This window comes from Ornithorhynchus anatinus, chromosome 7, assembly GCF_004115215.2.
Source record: "Ornithorhynchus anatinus isolate Pmale09 chromosome 7, mOrnAna1.pri.v4, whole genome shotgun sequence".
Classification (NCBI taxonomy): domain Eukaryota; kingdom Metazoa; phylum Chordata; class Mammalia; order Monotremata; family Ornithorhynchidae; genus Ornithorhynchus; species Ornithorhynchus anatinus.
The window spans coordinates 38077250-38093431 of NC_041734.1; the positions used below are offsets into that span (position 1 = coordinate 38077250).

General features: G+C 43.1%; 1 protein-coding gene and 1 non-coding gene across 2 annotated transcripts in view; one reads left to right on the forward strand and one right to left on the reverse strand.

Annotated features, from left to right (window-relative positions):
* Positions 1-6726: 6726 nt before the first annotated feature.
* On the forward strand, positions 6727-6864 carry LOC114813439. The gene has a single exon (XR_003761159.1). It is a non-coding gene; the product is annotated as a small nucleolar RNA SNORA7 (small nucleolar RNA).
* Positions 6865-11106: 4242 nt separating this feature from the next.
* Positions 11107-16182, reverse strand: part of NDUFA10 (NADH:ubiquinone oxidoreductase subunit A10) — a 63412-nt gene continuing 58336 nt past the window's right edge. The window contains exon 10 of the mRNA XM_029069027.2: positions 11107-12787. Within this exon, the coding sequence (XP_028924860.1) occupies positions 12719-12787 (69 nt within the window). The 3' untranslated portion in view covers positions 11107-12718. The remainder of the gene's footprint in view (positions 12788-16182) is intronic.

Here is a 16182-nt window from a genome sequence, read left to right on the forward strand (position 1 = left end):
ACGTGAGGCTCACAGTCTTCATCCCCATTTTACAGAGAAATTTAACTGAGGCACAGAGAAGTGAAGTGACTTGACCAAGGTCACACAGCTGACAAGTAGCAGAGCCGGGATTAGAACCCATGACCTCTGACTCCCAAGCCCGGGCTCTTTCCACTAAACCACGCTGCTACTGTACTGAGCGCTTGGGAGACATGCTCGCTACCCACAGGAGCTTTCAGCTCTAGTTTCTTCTAGACCGAGCCAGGGGCTGGGCAATCCCTGAGTGCCATCTGACTGGAGAACACTGGAGCAGAGATGAGGTCGCCTCGACTGTAAGCTTGTTGCGGGACAGGAACGTGTCTGCTTATTGTTACAGTGTAGTCTCCCAAGTGTTTTGTACAGTGCTCTGCACAGAGTAAGAACTCAGTAAATACGATCGAATGAATGAATGAATGATTCCTAGATTCTCCAAAAGTCACAGGGACTATCTTTCAAAGGCTCACTTCTCTCCCCGTCCCCTTTCCACATCGATGTCTCAGGGAGGAAGGATAGAGAAACAGAAAGCAGAGCAGGCATAAACACGCCTATGGCTCCGCGTCTGCCTCTCCCCAATCCTTCCTCCCTCTCTTGACTTCCCTGACCTAGATTCTGCAGAGTGTCTTTGTTTAGGAAGAGGATTGTAATTTTAGGATTCTTCACCTATACTAGCGGCTATGTGCTCCATAGCTCTTCGCTACCAGAAAGTAGCCGCTGTGGCTCTGAAAACCAAAATTCCCTGGGAATGCCATCAGGACCCAGACGAGAGGGCCAACTGGCCAACTCCCAGGGTCCCCCCACCCCCCACCCCTTTTTTCTGTTCCTTCCTCCACCCCCATATCCCTTTCCCTTCCCAGTTTGGCAAATCAGCCCCACTCCCAACCTACTGAGTCAGAGCCCTAAGCTTAATGCAACACTGAACTGGCAGTCAAGGCGGGAAGCAAAGGATTAGGGTGAGATGGACTTGAGGCCTGGTTCCAGGATGGAAGAGTTGCTGTTTGTTGCACCGATCGCAGCTTCTCAACACCTCTCTCTGCCAGGCCTTAGGGGGATGACTTGTACTAGCTAACCTTGATGTGGTTGCAAAAAAGGTGCCATTCCCCCCCACCTCCCTACTCCCCGCCCCCCATTTCTTGGCTGTGGCATACTGGCCCTTCGGGGCTGATTGCCTGTGAAATGTGAGTCGATTCATTTTCCATTCCCAAATCTGCAGGCAGTCGTTTAGGTCTTAGTGTGGGTAAAACTTAATTGACATTTGGAGACTGGGACAAGTGCAACATTCTGGGACGATAATCGACTCAAGATGACTTTATAGTTCATTCTGCTCTTCGGAGCTCTTCCTAGAACAAATATGCCTCAATAAATCGGGGGTCTATTAAGGCTTCTTTGAGGAATAATCTTAGGACAAAAGCTCCCAGAAAGGAAAGACTGTATCGCATCGCCTATTGCGGGTACTTAGCTAATAAGCCATGAAGGATGAGGCCTTTCCACACTTTCCCAGTTTTTTGATGAGCTTTGTTGAGGCTTAAGCTTCATGCTTCCCAACAGATTGGCCATCCCGCCACAGAAGGAATTTAGATTAGGCTAACGAGATTTGTTGTTCTGAAAGAAGTAGCATGGTTTAGTGGATAGATCATGGGCCAGGGAATGTGTCTGTTATATCGCTAGATTGTACTCTCCCAAGTGCTTAGTACAGTGTTCTGCACACAGTAAGCACTCGATAAATATAATAATGTTGGTATTTGTTAAGCGCTTACTATGTGCAGAGCACTGTTCTAAGCGCTGGGATAGACACACGGGAATCAGGTTGTCCCACGTGGGGCTCACAGTCTTAATCCCCATTTTATAGATGAGGTAACTGAGGCACAGAGAAGTGAAGATGATCAACTGACATAAATAAATTAGGATATGTATATAAGTAACGTGGGACTGGGAGAGGGGTGAATAAAGGGGAAGTAGCATGGCTCAGTGGAAAGAGCACGGGCTTGGGAGTCAGAGATCATGGGTTCGAATCCCGGCTCCGCCACTTGTCAGCTGTGTGACTGTGGGCAAATCATTTCACTTCTCTGGGCCCTCATCTGTAAAATGGGGATGAAAGACTGTGAGCCTCATGTGGGACAACCTGATTCCCCTGTATCTCCCCCAGCGCTTAGAACAGTGCTCTGCACTTAGTGAGCGCTTAACAGATACCAACATTATTATTAAAGGGTGCAAATCCAAGTGCAAGGGTGATTTAGAAGGGACTGGGAGAAAACGAAATGAGGGCTTAGTTGGGGAAGGCCTCTTGGAGGAGATGTGCTTTTAATAAACTTTGAAGGTGGGAAGAGTGACTGTCTGTCGGATACGAAGAGGGAGGGCATTCTAGGCGAGGGGCAGGATGCGGGAAGGAGGTTGACAGCAAGAGTAAGGTGCAACAGGAAGACAAGATCGAGGGAAAGTGTGTAGGTTGGCATTAGAAGAGCGAAGTGTGCAGGCTGAGTTGTAGTAGGAAAGCGGCAAGGTAAGGGAGTAGAGGACAAGGTGAATGAGTACTTTAATGGCAAAGAGTTTCTGTTTGATGGGGAGATGGCTAGGCAACCACCGGAGGTTCTTTGGAGTGAGGAAACAAGGACTGAATGGTTTTGTAGAAAAATGATCCAGGCGGCTGAGTGAAGTATGGACTGGAGTTGGCAGAGACAGCGGGCAGAGAGGTCAGAAAGGAGGTTGTTCAGTAATCCAAGCGGAATAGGAAAAGTACTTGGATTAATGTGGTAACGGTTTGGATGGAGAGGAAAGGGTGGATTTTAGCAATGTTGTGAAAGTTAAACCAATAGGATATGGTAACAGATTGCACTTGTGGGTTGAATGAGAGAGTGGAATAAAGAATAATGCCAAGGTCACGGGCTTGAGACAGGGAGGATGGTGGTGGGGTCTACAGTGAAGGGAAAGTCAGTACAACATGCCACGATACCAATAGGGCTTGTGAATATCTAAAGAAACAATTGCCACATGTCATAAAAATACAAAACTGCAACATGGAAAATGAAAGATGAGAATCATTTACTAAGAATGAGCCAGCTTGCTCAAACAGTGCACGGAGAGCTAAATCTCTAACCAGGCAGAGACACATCCGGCCCCCAGAAGATTAAGCCCGGCCAAATCTTATTCCAAGGCCTGTTTTCACTTGGAAAATCAAATTCGAGAGAGTAGAGGTTAGCGAAGCAGGAGTCATACATTTGAGTTTATCGCTCTCACTTTCCTCCAGAGCAAGCACAAATGATAGTATCTGATTAATGGCTAGGTAAAGAATGTTGCTATTTTATCAGGGTTAAAAGGGTTAGATCGATCTAAATGGTTTCTACAGAATTACTGCAAGGGAAAAAGTTTTCCTCTTCTCAGAAAAGTTCCTTCATTTGTCTGCAAAGCTTTTCCTTCACAAAACGTCTTAAGACTCTCCGGTGATATTAGTGGAAATCAACACCCCCCCCAAAGCAGGGTGGCTATTTTAGGGAGACAGCCTGCTGTTAAGATGAAATAAGCCTCTTTCCAGATGGATCTTTCAACTTTTCACTTGAGCCACACCGGGCCCCACACCTTGGGTACGAAAACACAATTGCCGCCTTGTCCGACAACACATCAAAATGCCATTTGCACGGACGTGCCTATTCTCACACGAGTCTGTTACCACGGGATGAAGTCAGACAAGCAGGAATGAGAGCAAGCTCCCTGCAAGTTTCTTCCACAGCCTATTGTTAATGGGTAATGATTAACTAATGCTCGTAAAGCACTTTGGGATGGAAAAGCGCTCCATAAGTGATATGAATTATTAGTTCTATCCCACTTCGCCTCTGCAACCACATACTCGCATCATCAGCCACAGAAAAGATTAATTTTGCCCACTCCTTTGCAAAAGGTATTTCTAGCCAGCTGGAATTAGTTCTGGATCTAAATTACATTCTCTCAGCAAGCTTTTTTCTCAGAGGGGATTCATTTTAATTTGGCCAGAGTTAGAGTACAGCAAGTTTTTCTCCAGTTTTATTTCAACAGAAACAAATTTGTTATTCAATTCATACTATGATAGGGCAAACTTCATATTTAATATCCAAATGGTATAGTTAGCAGGCCTGACAAACTGCCATGAGTAGAAGAAAGCCAAGGTAACTCTACTTATTCTGGGAAGAGCTGGAATCCCCTTTGTAGCACATGTAGAGCTGGGACAGAGAGGTTGAGCCAGATGGGGAATTGAAGTGCTCCGTTCACGAATGGTATAATTCCACGAATTTCAGGTCCTACATCAGTGACAGGCACCAGGCTACTAAACTTTTCATGCTGTCAGTCCTGAACATCAATTACCATCTGGAAGAGTCTATTGTTGATGACTTGATTGACTTAATCAAAGGTATTTATTGAGCACTCACGTGCACAGCACCGTGCTACGCGCTTAGGAGAGTACAATATAACAGAGTTGGTAGGTGCGTTCTCTGCCCCCAAGAAGCTTGCAGTCTAGAGGGGGTGGCAGATATTAATTTAAATACATTGTGGATATGCACATAAGTGCTGTGGGGCTGAGGGTGGGGTGAATAATGGGTGTAAATTCAAGTGCAAGGGTGACACAGAAAGGAGTTAAAATAGAGGAGGCCTCGTTCCCAAGAGACAGGACTTGAAATGCTATTCTCTCTGATCTACTTAGGAAAACTGTGGCCTCTATGGCACTTTATTTGTTTTTAGTATTTGTAAAGCACTCACTATGCGCCGGGCACTGCGCTAAGCACTGAGATAGATTTATTAATTGTATTTATTGAGCACTTACTGTGTGCAGAGCACTGTTCTAAGCACTTGGGAGAGTACAATAGAACATCAAACACATTCCCTGCCCACAACAAGCTTACGGGGGGAGACAGACATTAATAAAAATAAATGACAGATGTATACATTTGTGCCATGGGGAATGGAGAGAGGATGAATGAAAGAGCAAGGATGAGAGGCACAGAAGGGAGTGGGAGGAGAGGAGAGGAGGGCTCAGTTAGGGAAGGCTTCACGGAGAAAGATAGAAGCTAATCGGGTTGGACACAGTCAATGTTACACATGGGGCTCTATCTTAATCCCCATTTCATAGATGAGGTAACTGAGGCACAGAGAAGCTACTGAGTGACTTGTCCAAGGTCACAAAGCAGACAGTAGCAGAGCCAGGATTAGATCCAGGTCCTTTCTTTAAAAAAATGGTATTTGTTAAGCACTTCATATGTGCCAGGTACTGTACTAAGCACTGAGGTGAATACAAATTAATCAAATGGGACCCAGCCCCTGTCCCACATGGGGCTCACAGTCTTAATCCCCATTTTATAGATGAGGTAACTGAGGCACAGAAGTCAATTCAGTTGCCCAAAGTCACCCAGCAGACAGGTGACGGAGTCAGGATTAGAATCCGGTTCCTTCTGACTCGCAAGTCTGAACTTTATCCACTAGGCCACACTGTCCTTCTGACTCTTAGGCCCCGTGCTATATCCACGAGGCCATACTGCTTCTCCACTTGTCAGCTGTGTGACTGTGGGCAAGTCACTTCACTTCTCTGTGCCTCAGTTACCTCATCTGTAAAATGGGGATTAAGATTGTGAGCCTTACGTGGGACAACCTGATGACCCTGTATCTACCCCAGTGCTTAGAACAGTGCTCTGCACACAGTAAGTGCTTAACAAATACCAACATTGTTATTATTATTCTCAGCTTTAATTGTTCATTCATTCATTCATTCAATAGTATTTATTGAGCGCTTACTATGTGCAGAGCACTGTACTAAGCGCTTGGGATGAACAAGTCGGCAATTGTAAGCCAATATCTTTCCTCTACAGATAGTTCCTTCAGTAAAATGCTTGAGGGAGGGGACACTGGTAAAATTCTCAGTTTATTTCCAACCCAATCATTCAATCGTATTTATTGAGCACTTACTGTGTGCAGAGCACTGTACTAAGTACTTGGAATGTACTAGTTCTTGGAAAATCATTTAAATTGCAGTGATATAAAGTGTTTCATACAAAAACGACCACGTTGAAGTGCTGCAGATTGTTTTAAAGGAAACACTTGGAACCCAGGATTAAGAGGCATCTATAGGTACATCTTATATTGTATAATTTTCTGGCCCAACAGGGAAAATCCCACAGTGCTTCTCTCCACCTCCACATAAAAGGCTACATTTGCCCACTGAGTTTCCTTAACATTTGAAGTGAGATGCATATCTTATGACGCAAATTCCTCATGAATAGGCAAATAGTATGCAACAATTCTGTACCATTTTGGGTTGCCATTCACATCGAGGCAAATGCCTACTAGCAAAGGACTGGAAAACGGCCTGACCTATTGGAAAGGGCACAGACCTGGAGTCAGAAGAGCTGCGTTTTAATCCCAGCTCTGCCACGGGCTGGCTGTGTTACTTTGGGCAAGTCACTTACCTTCTCTCCGCCTCAGTTACCTCATTTGTAAAATGGGGATTCAATATCTGCTCTTCCTCCTACTTAGACTGTGAGTCTATGTGGGCCAGGGACTGTGTCCGACCTGATTAGGTTGCATCTACAGTTGCCTGCTAGGTGACTTGGACAGGTCACTTGCTGCTTAATGGTTCAGTTTCCTCATCTGTAGAGAACTGAATGCCTGTTTTCACTCCCCTTTGGACTATGAGCCCCTTGTGACACAAGGTCTGTGCGTGACCCGATTACCTCGTATCTATTCCAGCACTTTCCCCTCTCTGGGTCGCACCTGGAGTGTTTTCAGCGCTCTACCAGCCTCGACTATGAGAGGGAGAGTCAAGCAGAGGCTTACCCATTCCATTTCTAGCTTGGGCAGTGGCTAGTGAGTGGAAGGCTACCTGCTACAAGTCAAAACTCCCTTGTGCTGGGCAGCAGCAACACGGGAGAGAGTCGAGGGCGGAGACTCAAATTTACTGCGCGGAAGGAGGCAATGGTAAACCACTTCCGTAGTTTCACCAAGAAAACTCTATGGATACATTTCCAGGATGACTGCAGATGGAGGTGGGTGTTCTGGAAGAGATATGTTCACGGCATCGCTACGGGTCAGAGACGGCTCGACAGCATTAGAGAAGCAGAGAAGCAGCTTGGCTTAGTGGAAAGAGCATGGGCTTGCGAGTCAGAGGTCGTGGGTTCTAATCCCGGCTCCGCCACTTGTCAGCCGTGTGACTTTGGGCAAGTCACTTCACTTCTCTGTGTCTCAGTTACCTCATCTGTAAAATGGGGATTAAGACTGTGAGCCCCATATGGGACAACCTGATTATCTAGTATCTATCCCAGTGCTTAGAATAGTGCTTGGCACAGTGTAAGAGCTAAAGAAATACCATTAGCAGCAGCAGCAGTAGCAGCATAAGACAAGACTCTAGCACTTAGAGCTTGACACATAGTAAGTGGCTAACAAGCATAGTAATGATAGTAATAATCTACCCTATTGCTTAGTACAGTGCTTGGCACATAGTTAGTGCTTAATAAACACCATTATAATTATTTTATTTAGTAATCGCATTAATATAGCCTCAGTTTTCAGACTCCACTCATAAGAACCATAGCACCAATCCTATTGAATGGATTGGAATTTTGATTTGTCTATCTGAAAGTCTGTCAAGTATTAATCCGTTCCATTCAAAGGGCTTCAGAATTTTCAACTTCGATGGGAATTGAGGATCCAAGCTCCCCTTCTGTTCTATTTTTTTAAACTTAATTAATTCAGTGTGCCTAAACTGAATTGTTTTTGCAAGGAATCAGATACTAATCAAAGTTCTACAATAAGTGCAATTAACAAAGTTATTTAGATGTTTAAGATGACAAAAATCTTATTGACTTTTTTAATGAAACATACTGTTTCAGTTACTTTGCTACCAAATGGCACTTCAATAAATTCTCAACTGATTTTAGAAATGCTATTAGAGCCAGACAATGGAATTCTCCATGAGATCTCATTTGCTGTTTTCAGGAATGTAACACTGATTCTTTTTTAATGGATCTTCGTTTGGAGCTCTTAAAATGAGCAGAAAATTATCTCAGTTTCATGGGATTCCAGCGTGGTTCGCTACTGCAGCTGCAGATGTAAAGAAAACAAATGCCATAATCACAGAGGAACGTCAATGAGAAGAAGCTACTGTTGTTTAAAATAAACCCGTGGTTTAACTGGCTACACATGAACCTGACCAAATTGTTGAGCTGGTCTGTTTATCTAGACCTTATTCCTTTCTGAAAAGGGGAAAATAAGTATCCTAAGTATCAGTTGGTCCCTAGACAAATCGTTCCCCAGGCCTTGTCAGAATCTTCCCCTCCCTAATGCAAAGCAACAGAACTTACCAACTTTTTAATAGACTGATGTAAAAAAAAAAAAAACAAAACCCAAGTTTGGGGCACATGTGTTCATTCAACTAATTTTGACCAACCCATAATGGCTGCTGCCCACACACTTTTCTTCTGAAAGCCTAAATACATGACAGTAATTGTAGCTTTCCCCCACCTCCATTCTGCCTATACCCAAAAATACTGTCATTACAGAACTGCACCATTCGAGAATAGATCATATTTCCGGTTCCGAATGTAGCTTGCCTGAACTTTTCTCAGTTTGGTTATGTGCGTACAGCATGCTGAGTTTAGGATACATAGGCCTGGACAGATTGAAGCAGCGTGGCTCAATGGAAAGAGCCCGGGCTTCGGAGTCAGAGGTCATGAGTTCGAATCCCAGCTCTGCCATTTGTCAGTTGTGTGACTGTGGGCAAGTCACTTCACTTCTCTGGGCCTCAGTTACCTCATCTGTAAAATGGGGATTAACTGTGAGCCTCACGTGGGACGACCTGATGACCCTGTATCTCCCCCAGTGCTTAGAACAGTGCTCTGCACATAGTAAGCGCTTAACAAATACCAACATTATTGAAGGAAAAAAACCCCAGAAAACAAAAAACAATTAGGCATCATAATTCATTTGCAGTTTAGGCCACTACGCATTTATAAACTATCAGGGACAACCTCCACTGGCCCCCAGATGCACTTCATACCCAGAGGTGGCAGTGATTAGCTCCATTTTTTATTCTATTTATCCCCTTGATTCTATTTACTGCTATTGTTCTTGTCTGTCCATCTCCCCCGATTAGACTGTAAGCTCGTCAAAGGGCAGGGACTGTCTCTGTTACCGATTTGTACATTCCAAGCGCTTAGTAGAGTGTTCTGCACATAGTAAGCGCTCAATAAATATTACTGAATGATTTTTTTTTTGCTGATTTTATGGTATTTGTTAAGCGTTTACTATGTGCCCAGGCACTGTATTAGGTGCTGGGGTAGATGCAAGTTAATCAGGTTAGACCCAATTCCTGTCCCACATAGGGCTTGCAGTTACAGATAAGGTAACTGAGAAACAGAGAAGTGAAGTGACTTGTCCAAGGTCACAAAGCAGTAAAGCAGGGCAGGGATTAGAACCCAGTTCCTTCTCCCAGGCCCGTGCTCTATCCACTAGACCAAACTGCTTCGCAAGTCCCATTTGTCACTGGGACCTGAGGTTTTGTACTTTCACCTCCTCGCTTTGACCTGTTGAATTTCTCTCAGGTTATCTTGTCCGGACTGAAAACCTGGCCCTGCCCGCTCTATATTCCCAGAATGTAGGGGGGACATGGAGGAATGGAAAGGAAAACAAGGACCCAGTGGTGATTTCGCAGTGGTTTCACACTGGTTTGGCTAACTACATGCTTGCAGTAGTTAACAAGGCTACCAATGTAAGCTTCCTGAGGGAAGGGATCATGTCTACCAACTCTATTTTACTCTTCTAAGTGTCTAATACAGAGCTCTGTATACATCGAGCGTTCAACAAATACCCTTTATTGATTATTAACAACAATGTAGTTGTTAAGCATTTACTATGTGCCCAGTGCAGTTCTAAGCTCTAGGGTAGATCCAAATGAATCAGGTTGGACACAGTCCTGTCCTACACGGGGCTCACACTCTTAATCCCCATGTTACAGATGAGGTGACTAAGGCCCAGACAAGTTAAGAGACTTGCCCAAGGTCACACAGCAGACATGGGGCAGAGTTGGGATAAGAACCCAGGTCCTGGTGATTCCCAGGATTATGCTCTATCCACTAAGCCATACTGCTTCTCTTAAGTGAGGATGGGGTCACCTGGTCCATAGCAGTGGAGTTGGCAGGCACCAGAAGCATCTGAGTCCAAAGTGGACTTGACCAGATTCGATTTTGGCCCAGCCTGACCCAACCTGCCCTTGAGAGCCGTGAGCCAAACTGAGATACTGCAACTTTTAATAACGGTGGTTGGTAAGCCCGCAGGTGGACATTTGCGTACATCGCAGAAACATCAGAGTCTACAGACCTTTTGACAGGACACTTCTAGACCTAGAAACCAGGGGTTACATGGCCTGGCTCAGATATATCTTCAAGGACACCAAGCGCCACCAAGATGGAGGTAGGGGGGTGGAGGAGAAGCAGAATGATGATTTGAAAAACCATTAGAAAAATGATTTGGATAGAGCATGGGCCCGCTGCGTAGCCTTGGGCAAGTCACTTAACTTCTCTGTGCCTGTTACCTCCTCTGTAAAGCTAGTATTAAGACTCTGGGCCCCGTGTGGGACAGGGACTGTGTCCAACCTGATTGAAGTGTATCGACACCAGCACAGTGCCTGACCCAGAGTAAGAGCTGAACAAATACCGTGAAAAAAAACTGGAAGATACAGACAGAGGTGTTGATTTTGAAGTTTTGCCTCTGCCGGTGGGAATTACTCTCAACGTAAAGATGCCGGGGTTTTGTACTCCAGATCCCAAAGTCAAAAGGTCCCTGCTTGTCAAGCACTTCCCTCAGTTCCTGGGTAGCTGGAGTTTTCAGGCTCAAAGAACAACCTAAGCTTTGGATTTTGAACTGGCAAAGGATCCAATCTTTTGGTAAGAACAATGTAAAAGACAAATTTTTATTAGGAGATCCAGATTATTTTTAAAAGGGCACTTGCCCTTCTGCCCCTAAATATAAAAAAGCTCAACTTTAAACTTACTCCCCACAGAAGGCTAAAACGATAAAAACTTAAATCTCTCTATTCCAAAACCATATTTCTTATGAAGAATTACAAAACTTCAGAAAATATTTGGTGAATTTCGTGTTTATTCCTTGCCTTAAATGCCTGTAAGCATTTTTGCTGGATTAAAACATGTTCTTTTCATGCAAAACAGAGTTTAGGGTCAGTCAACAGCTGCTTAAATTCGGAGGGAGGGCTGAAAACTCATTTGTGATTCTCTACCCAACACCCTTACAAAAGAAAACATCAGAAAATAAAACAGATCAACTTTCCCAGGACTACAAATAACAAACTTCGCATTCCATCAGGGGAGTTTATACCACACATGCTTAAACACAAATGCTTGTGAATTACCGATGCCCAGTAACCCAGGAAAATGTTCAAAATTGGAACTTGGTTTGAAAAGAGGCTTAGATCTCACAAAACCAGTCTTGACTACATAGTAGATCATTTTTTCTACCACTCCACTGGTGACTATTTCGGTGGAATTGTCAAGATTTACAGAAACAGCCAGTTTATGACCTAGAAGGCCACAGAATCCATCAGAAACACCCCTCCAAAAAAAATCACAGAGATTTCCCTTTTTCTTTTTACTCCTTTTAATGAGCATGTGTGGTAGAAGCCAAGGGCAAACTGAGGGACTTAGACTGTTAGTGTTGGGCACGACTGGCTCCATGCCTAGCAACACTTTATTTATTGATTAAACCTCTTGCTCCTTTTTGAAATGCAAAATTACAGCCATTTAGATCTGGATTCTGAAGTACAAAAACTGCCAGGAATCTTTTATTTTTATGTTTAATAACTAAAAAAAAATTACTTAAGAGGAATTTGAATTTCTTTTTATAAGTGTCCTAAATTTGCTTTGGAGATGTAACCCTGAACTCTGCAATTGGCATGCAAGAAATACATGCTCTCTCCAAGGCTACACTTTTATTACTGAACAGAAAGCAAAGGCTGAGCCAACTGAATAAGCAAGCATGAATTCCTTTCTCTCTAACTCATTTTTGAAAAACTACCTGATTTTCCAGAACAAAAAGACAACAATTAGTACTTTCCCTTTGCATTTTACCCCATCCACATTTGACGCTGAAATTTCCCACTGGAACTGAGTGTTATGAGAACAACTGATGGCAACTACTGTGAAAGCCTTAAAGAAATACACCGTTGTTGAAAATCTTACCTGGATTATTTTCCTCCTCTTTTACTGATAATTTTCCTTTTATGTAGCTGGAATTTACTCAAAACGTTACATTGAAATAATTCTTATGATTATAAACATACAAACATTCTCCACCAAAATTGTTTATTTCAAATCCGCAGAACTAGATTTACAAAATCTGCATAACCCAGAACCACAGGTGAAATGAAGATTTTTCTGGTGACATTTTACCATCATCAGGGCTGACTGGGAATTTCTCAACAATAATCACTCTGGATTGATTGATTGATTGATTGATTGATAGGAGAAAGAACTTTATTTCTTTCCAATCCACTAAGTATACTATTGAGCAGTTTATTTTTGGTGGGTGATTCCTTTCTTCCATTTCCCAATTTTATATGTATTTTCTTGGTGATATTTGCTAAGTTATAAAGATTCTAGATAAGGTAGAGGATCCAAAGCTTCTTTAACATTCAGATTCTGAAGTTGTTCCACATCAGATCTTCGGAGGGAGGCCGGTTTTATTTCAACCAGATCCACTTGTCACCCACCTCTTCGTTGTAGCCTCTTGCATACTTCCGACCTTTCAGCTAAAAGACAAACACAACAGTTAAGTCAGAACAAAACTTCCATTTAAAGTGAGAGACTCATATTTCTTCTTCAGAGAACCATCAGGGTTGCATAGAGAAGCAGCGTGGCTCAGTGGAAAGAGCTCGGGCTTGGGAGTCAGAGGTCACGGGTTCGAATCCCGGCTCTGCCGCTTGTCAGCTGTGTGACTCTGGGCAAGTCACTTAACTTCTCTGTGCCTCAGATACCTCATCTGTAAAATGGGTAGATAGGGTAATCAGGTTGTCCCACGTGAAGCTGACAGTTAATCCCCATTTTACAGACGAGGTAACGGAGGCACGGAGAAGTTAAGTGACTCGCCCACAGTCACACAGCTGACAAGTGGCAGAGCCGGGAGTCGAACCCATGACCTCTGACTCCGAAGCCCAGGCTCTTTCCACCGCGCCACGCTGCTTCCCTCGTTACGGGCAGGGAGTGTGTCTGTTTATGATGGTATAGTTCTCTCCCAAGTGCTTGGTACAGTGCTTTACACACAGTAAGTGCTCAGTAAATACAATTGAGTCAATGAATGAATGACTAGATCCCAGTCTCCTAATATTCCCAGAAAAGAGTTCTTTCCAGTGGACCGACAGCAGGGATAGATTACTAGGAAGAGTACAATACAGATAAAAGACACAATTGCCTAGCCTCAAGGAGTTTACCATTTAACGGGGGAGACGGCACAAAATGATTTAAACATAGGAGGAAGATGTGCTCAGTTGCCTAAGTGGAAATTGCTATTCTCAATAGAGCTATGGGAGGTGATGAGTGTCTAAGTCCCGAGGTGATACCAAGCTGCTGAGGTGAGTTAGGAGGATGTGACCTGAGGCGAAGAATAATTCTTTTTGGAAAGCTTTCTGGCAGTGGTGGGATTTCAAAAGAGCTTTGCAGATGAGGGCGGGGTGGATCTGAAAGAGAGGGGAGTTCCAGGGAGGAGGAAAGGGGGTAAATCAGACATCAGAGCTTGGGAAGAGTTGAGAATGAGGCACAGTATGAAGGTGAGCTTGGGAGAAGAGGAGAGCGGAGAGGAGGTAAGAAGGAGAGTGTTGATGGAGTATGTTAAAGCTAAAGGCCAGAGGTTTTGGTGTGGAGAAGAATGGCTGTCCATTAAGGATTCTTAAAGAGTAGAGAAGTGAGTGTTAGAAAGATTATCTGGCAGCAGAGCGAAAAATACGGACAGGAGAAGAGAGAGAGAGAGAGAGATTGACAGGATGCAGGGAGGTCAGCGAAGAGGCTGATGCAGCAGTCAAGGTGGGATATGATAGACATCTGGACAAGAGTGGTGGACCATTTGGATGAAAAGGATCTGGGCAATGCTGTGGAGGAAAAAGGCCTGATTCCAGCCTGCAGGGATATTACAAACTAATAGCGGAGACAAATATGTGAATTTACCTGCACAGATGTGAAAGAAGAGAATGGAGAGATGGAGAGGTGAACATGTGCTTAAATAGCAGAGCATGAAAACTGATATGCGCAAAAGAACTCCAGGCTTTCAAAGATGATGTGACTTTCAATGAAATAGAATAAATAGTTGAAGATATAGTAGAGTAGATATAAATAATGAACACAAGTGGATAAATAAATCAACACCACTGCCCTTATACATAAGTAATGAGGGCCAGAATGCTGACAGTACAGGTGAAAACTCGATATACAGCAATATGGTCTACAATGAAAACCTCATTACTGCAAAAGAAACGATAAGCACAATCAATTGTAATGCAGGCCTCGAAATTATCTTTGGTTACGGTGAACCCTCAGAGTAATCTTGTTCAGATTATGAGCCCCAGTCATAATGATGCTTCGCCTATATTCACTTGAGCAAATAGATACTCACAAACTGCAGGGGAAAAAACAGACTTGATTTTTCCAAAGGTTTGTGTTTTAAATGAAACGGTAAGGCTAAAACAAAAAACGAAGGCTCTGTTCTTCTAAGTGGCAAATACACAACCTAGTCAATAGTCACCTTTATTTTACTTCAGGCTCACACACACAGTTGCCCAAAACAGTGTTGTAAGTAATTTAGAAGCCAAGTATAGTGAATATAAATAATTCATACTTCTCACAATTCTTAAATAAGAAGATATACCGAAGGAAGCATGGCTAATGTGGAGATGGTGAAATGTCCTCCTTGCCCCTCACTTGCAAGACAAATCAATGAATACAAAAAAAAAAAAAAACTTAAAAGAATACTGAAACCATTTCAGGACGACACCTTCTTACCCAAAGTTAAATTGGAGAAGAGACTATTCATCATCATAAGGTTAGGATTTTCAGTTTTCACTGAATTTTATTTACAATCAAATGCCCTCTGAAACCTCTATTAACCTACTTTTCCTGAAGCATCTGATTCAGTAGCAGGGGGTTTAGGCAGAGTCCCTAGTTTATAGCTAAGTGGAAAGATTTGTTTCTGGATTTCCATCCTAAATTTGCAAATAACAACTGGTCAAAATGTCCTAGTTCTTATAAATACCTGTTTGCATTTTTATGCAATTGCTTTTCTCAATTCCCTATAGGAAGCTGGTCCTGTCAGAAAACATTTTCCTTCAGAGGACTATTTGCAGGATTAAGTTCAGATAGCATGTGATTTGTATTGTAATATATGATAAAGCCAAAGTCCTTTCGGGGAAGCAGAAAAATCACACGTACCCCACCCTTTCCAGTCAGCAGCTATCATTAGTCACTCTTGATCAGCTTTCTTAAGATTTTTAATTTAAAGTTGTCTTTGAATGTCTTGTCCAAACATCAACACAGCTATGCAGTCCTGTTAATGCCAACACCTGCTGAGTGAGTAGTGGATGGATGATAGCCTAGCTGTTTGTTTCTCTCACTGCAAGCCAAATTTTCAGCAACAAACCAGAGAATAAAAACTAGCAGAGCATCAAACCTGCTGTGTTCAGCCAGCATTTATTAATTGTATCACAAAGTCTACTCTCTTCAACCTTCTTGAGGCAACGTTTAATTGGCCCTTTGATATTTAGAGGCGATTCTTGGATGATAATAATCAGTTATTAGTATATTAGACCAATGGAGGCCCACAGGGAGGGTTTTTGGTTCTAATATTTCATGCAGGGCGAACACAAAATGAGCTTTTTTTATTTTATGTTATTATTTCTGGTCCACGTCCATTCATTTGAAATAAGATTTTATACTTTCCAAACCTGATTCACATTCATCACTTTAGGAAGAGTCACTATGTGGCCTTTGTAAAAGATATTGTAAACATGATTTTGATGCGCTTCCTAAGTAGTTTTCCCAAAAGAAGCAGAATTATTCAATCATTCTCACTGAGGCTTGACACAGATAGCTCTAAGCGGAGCGAGCAAAGCTTTTTCTGGTTCTTCACGATCAGAGTGGCTCCTAAAAGTGCTTATAAATG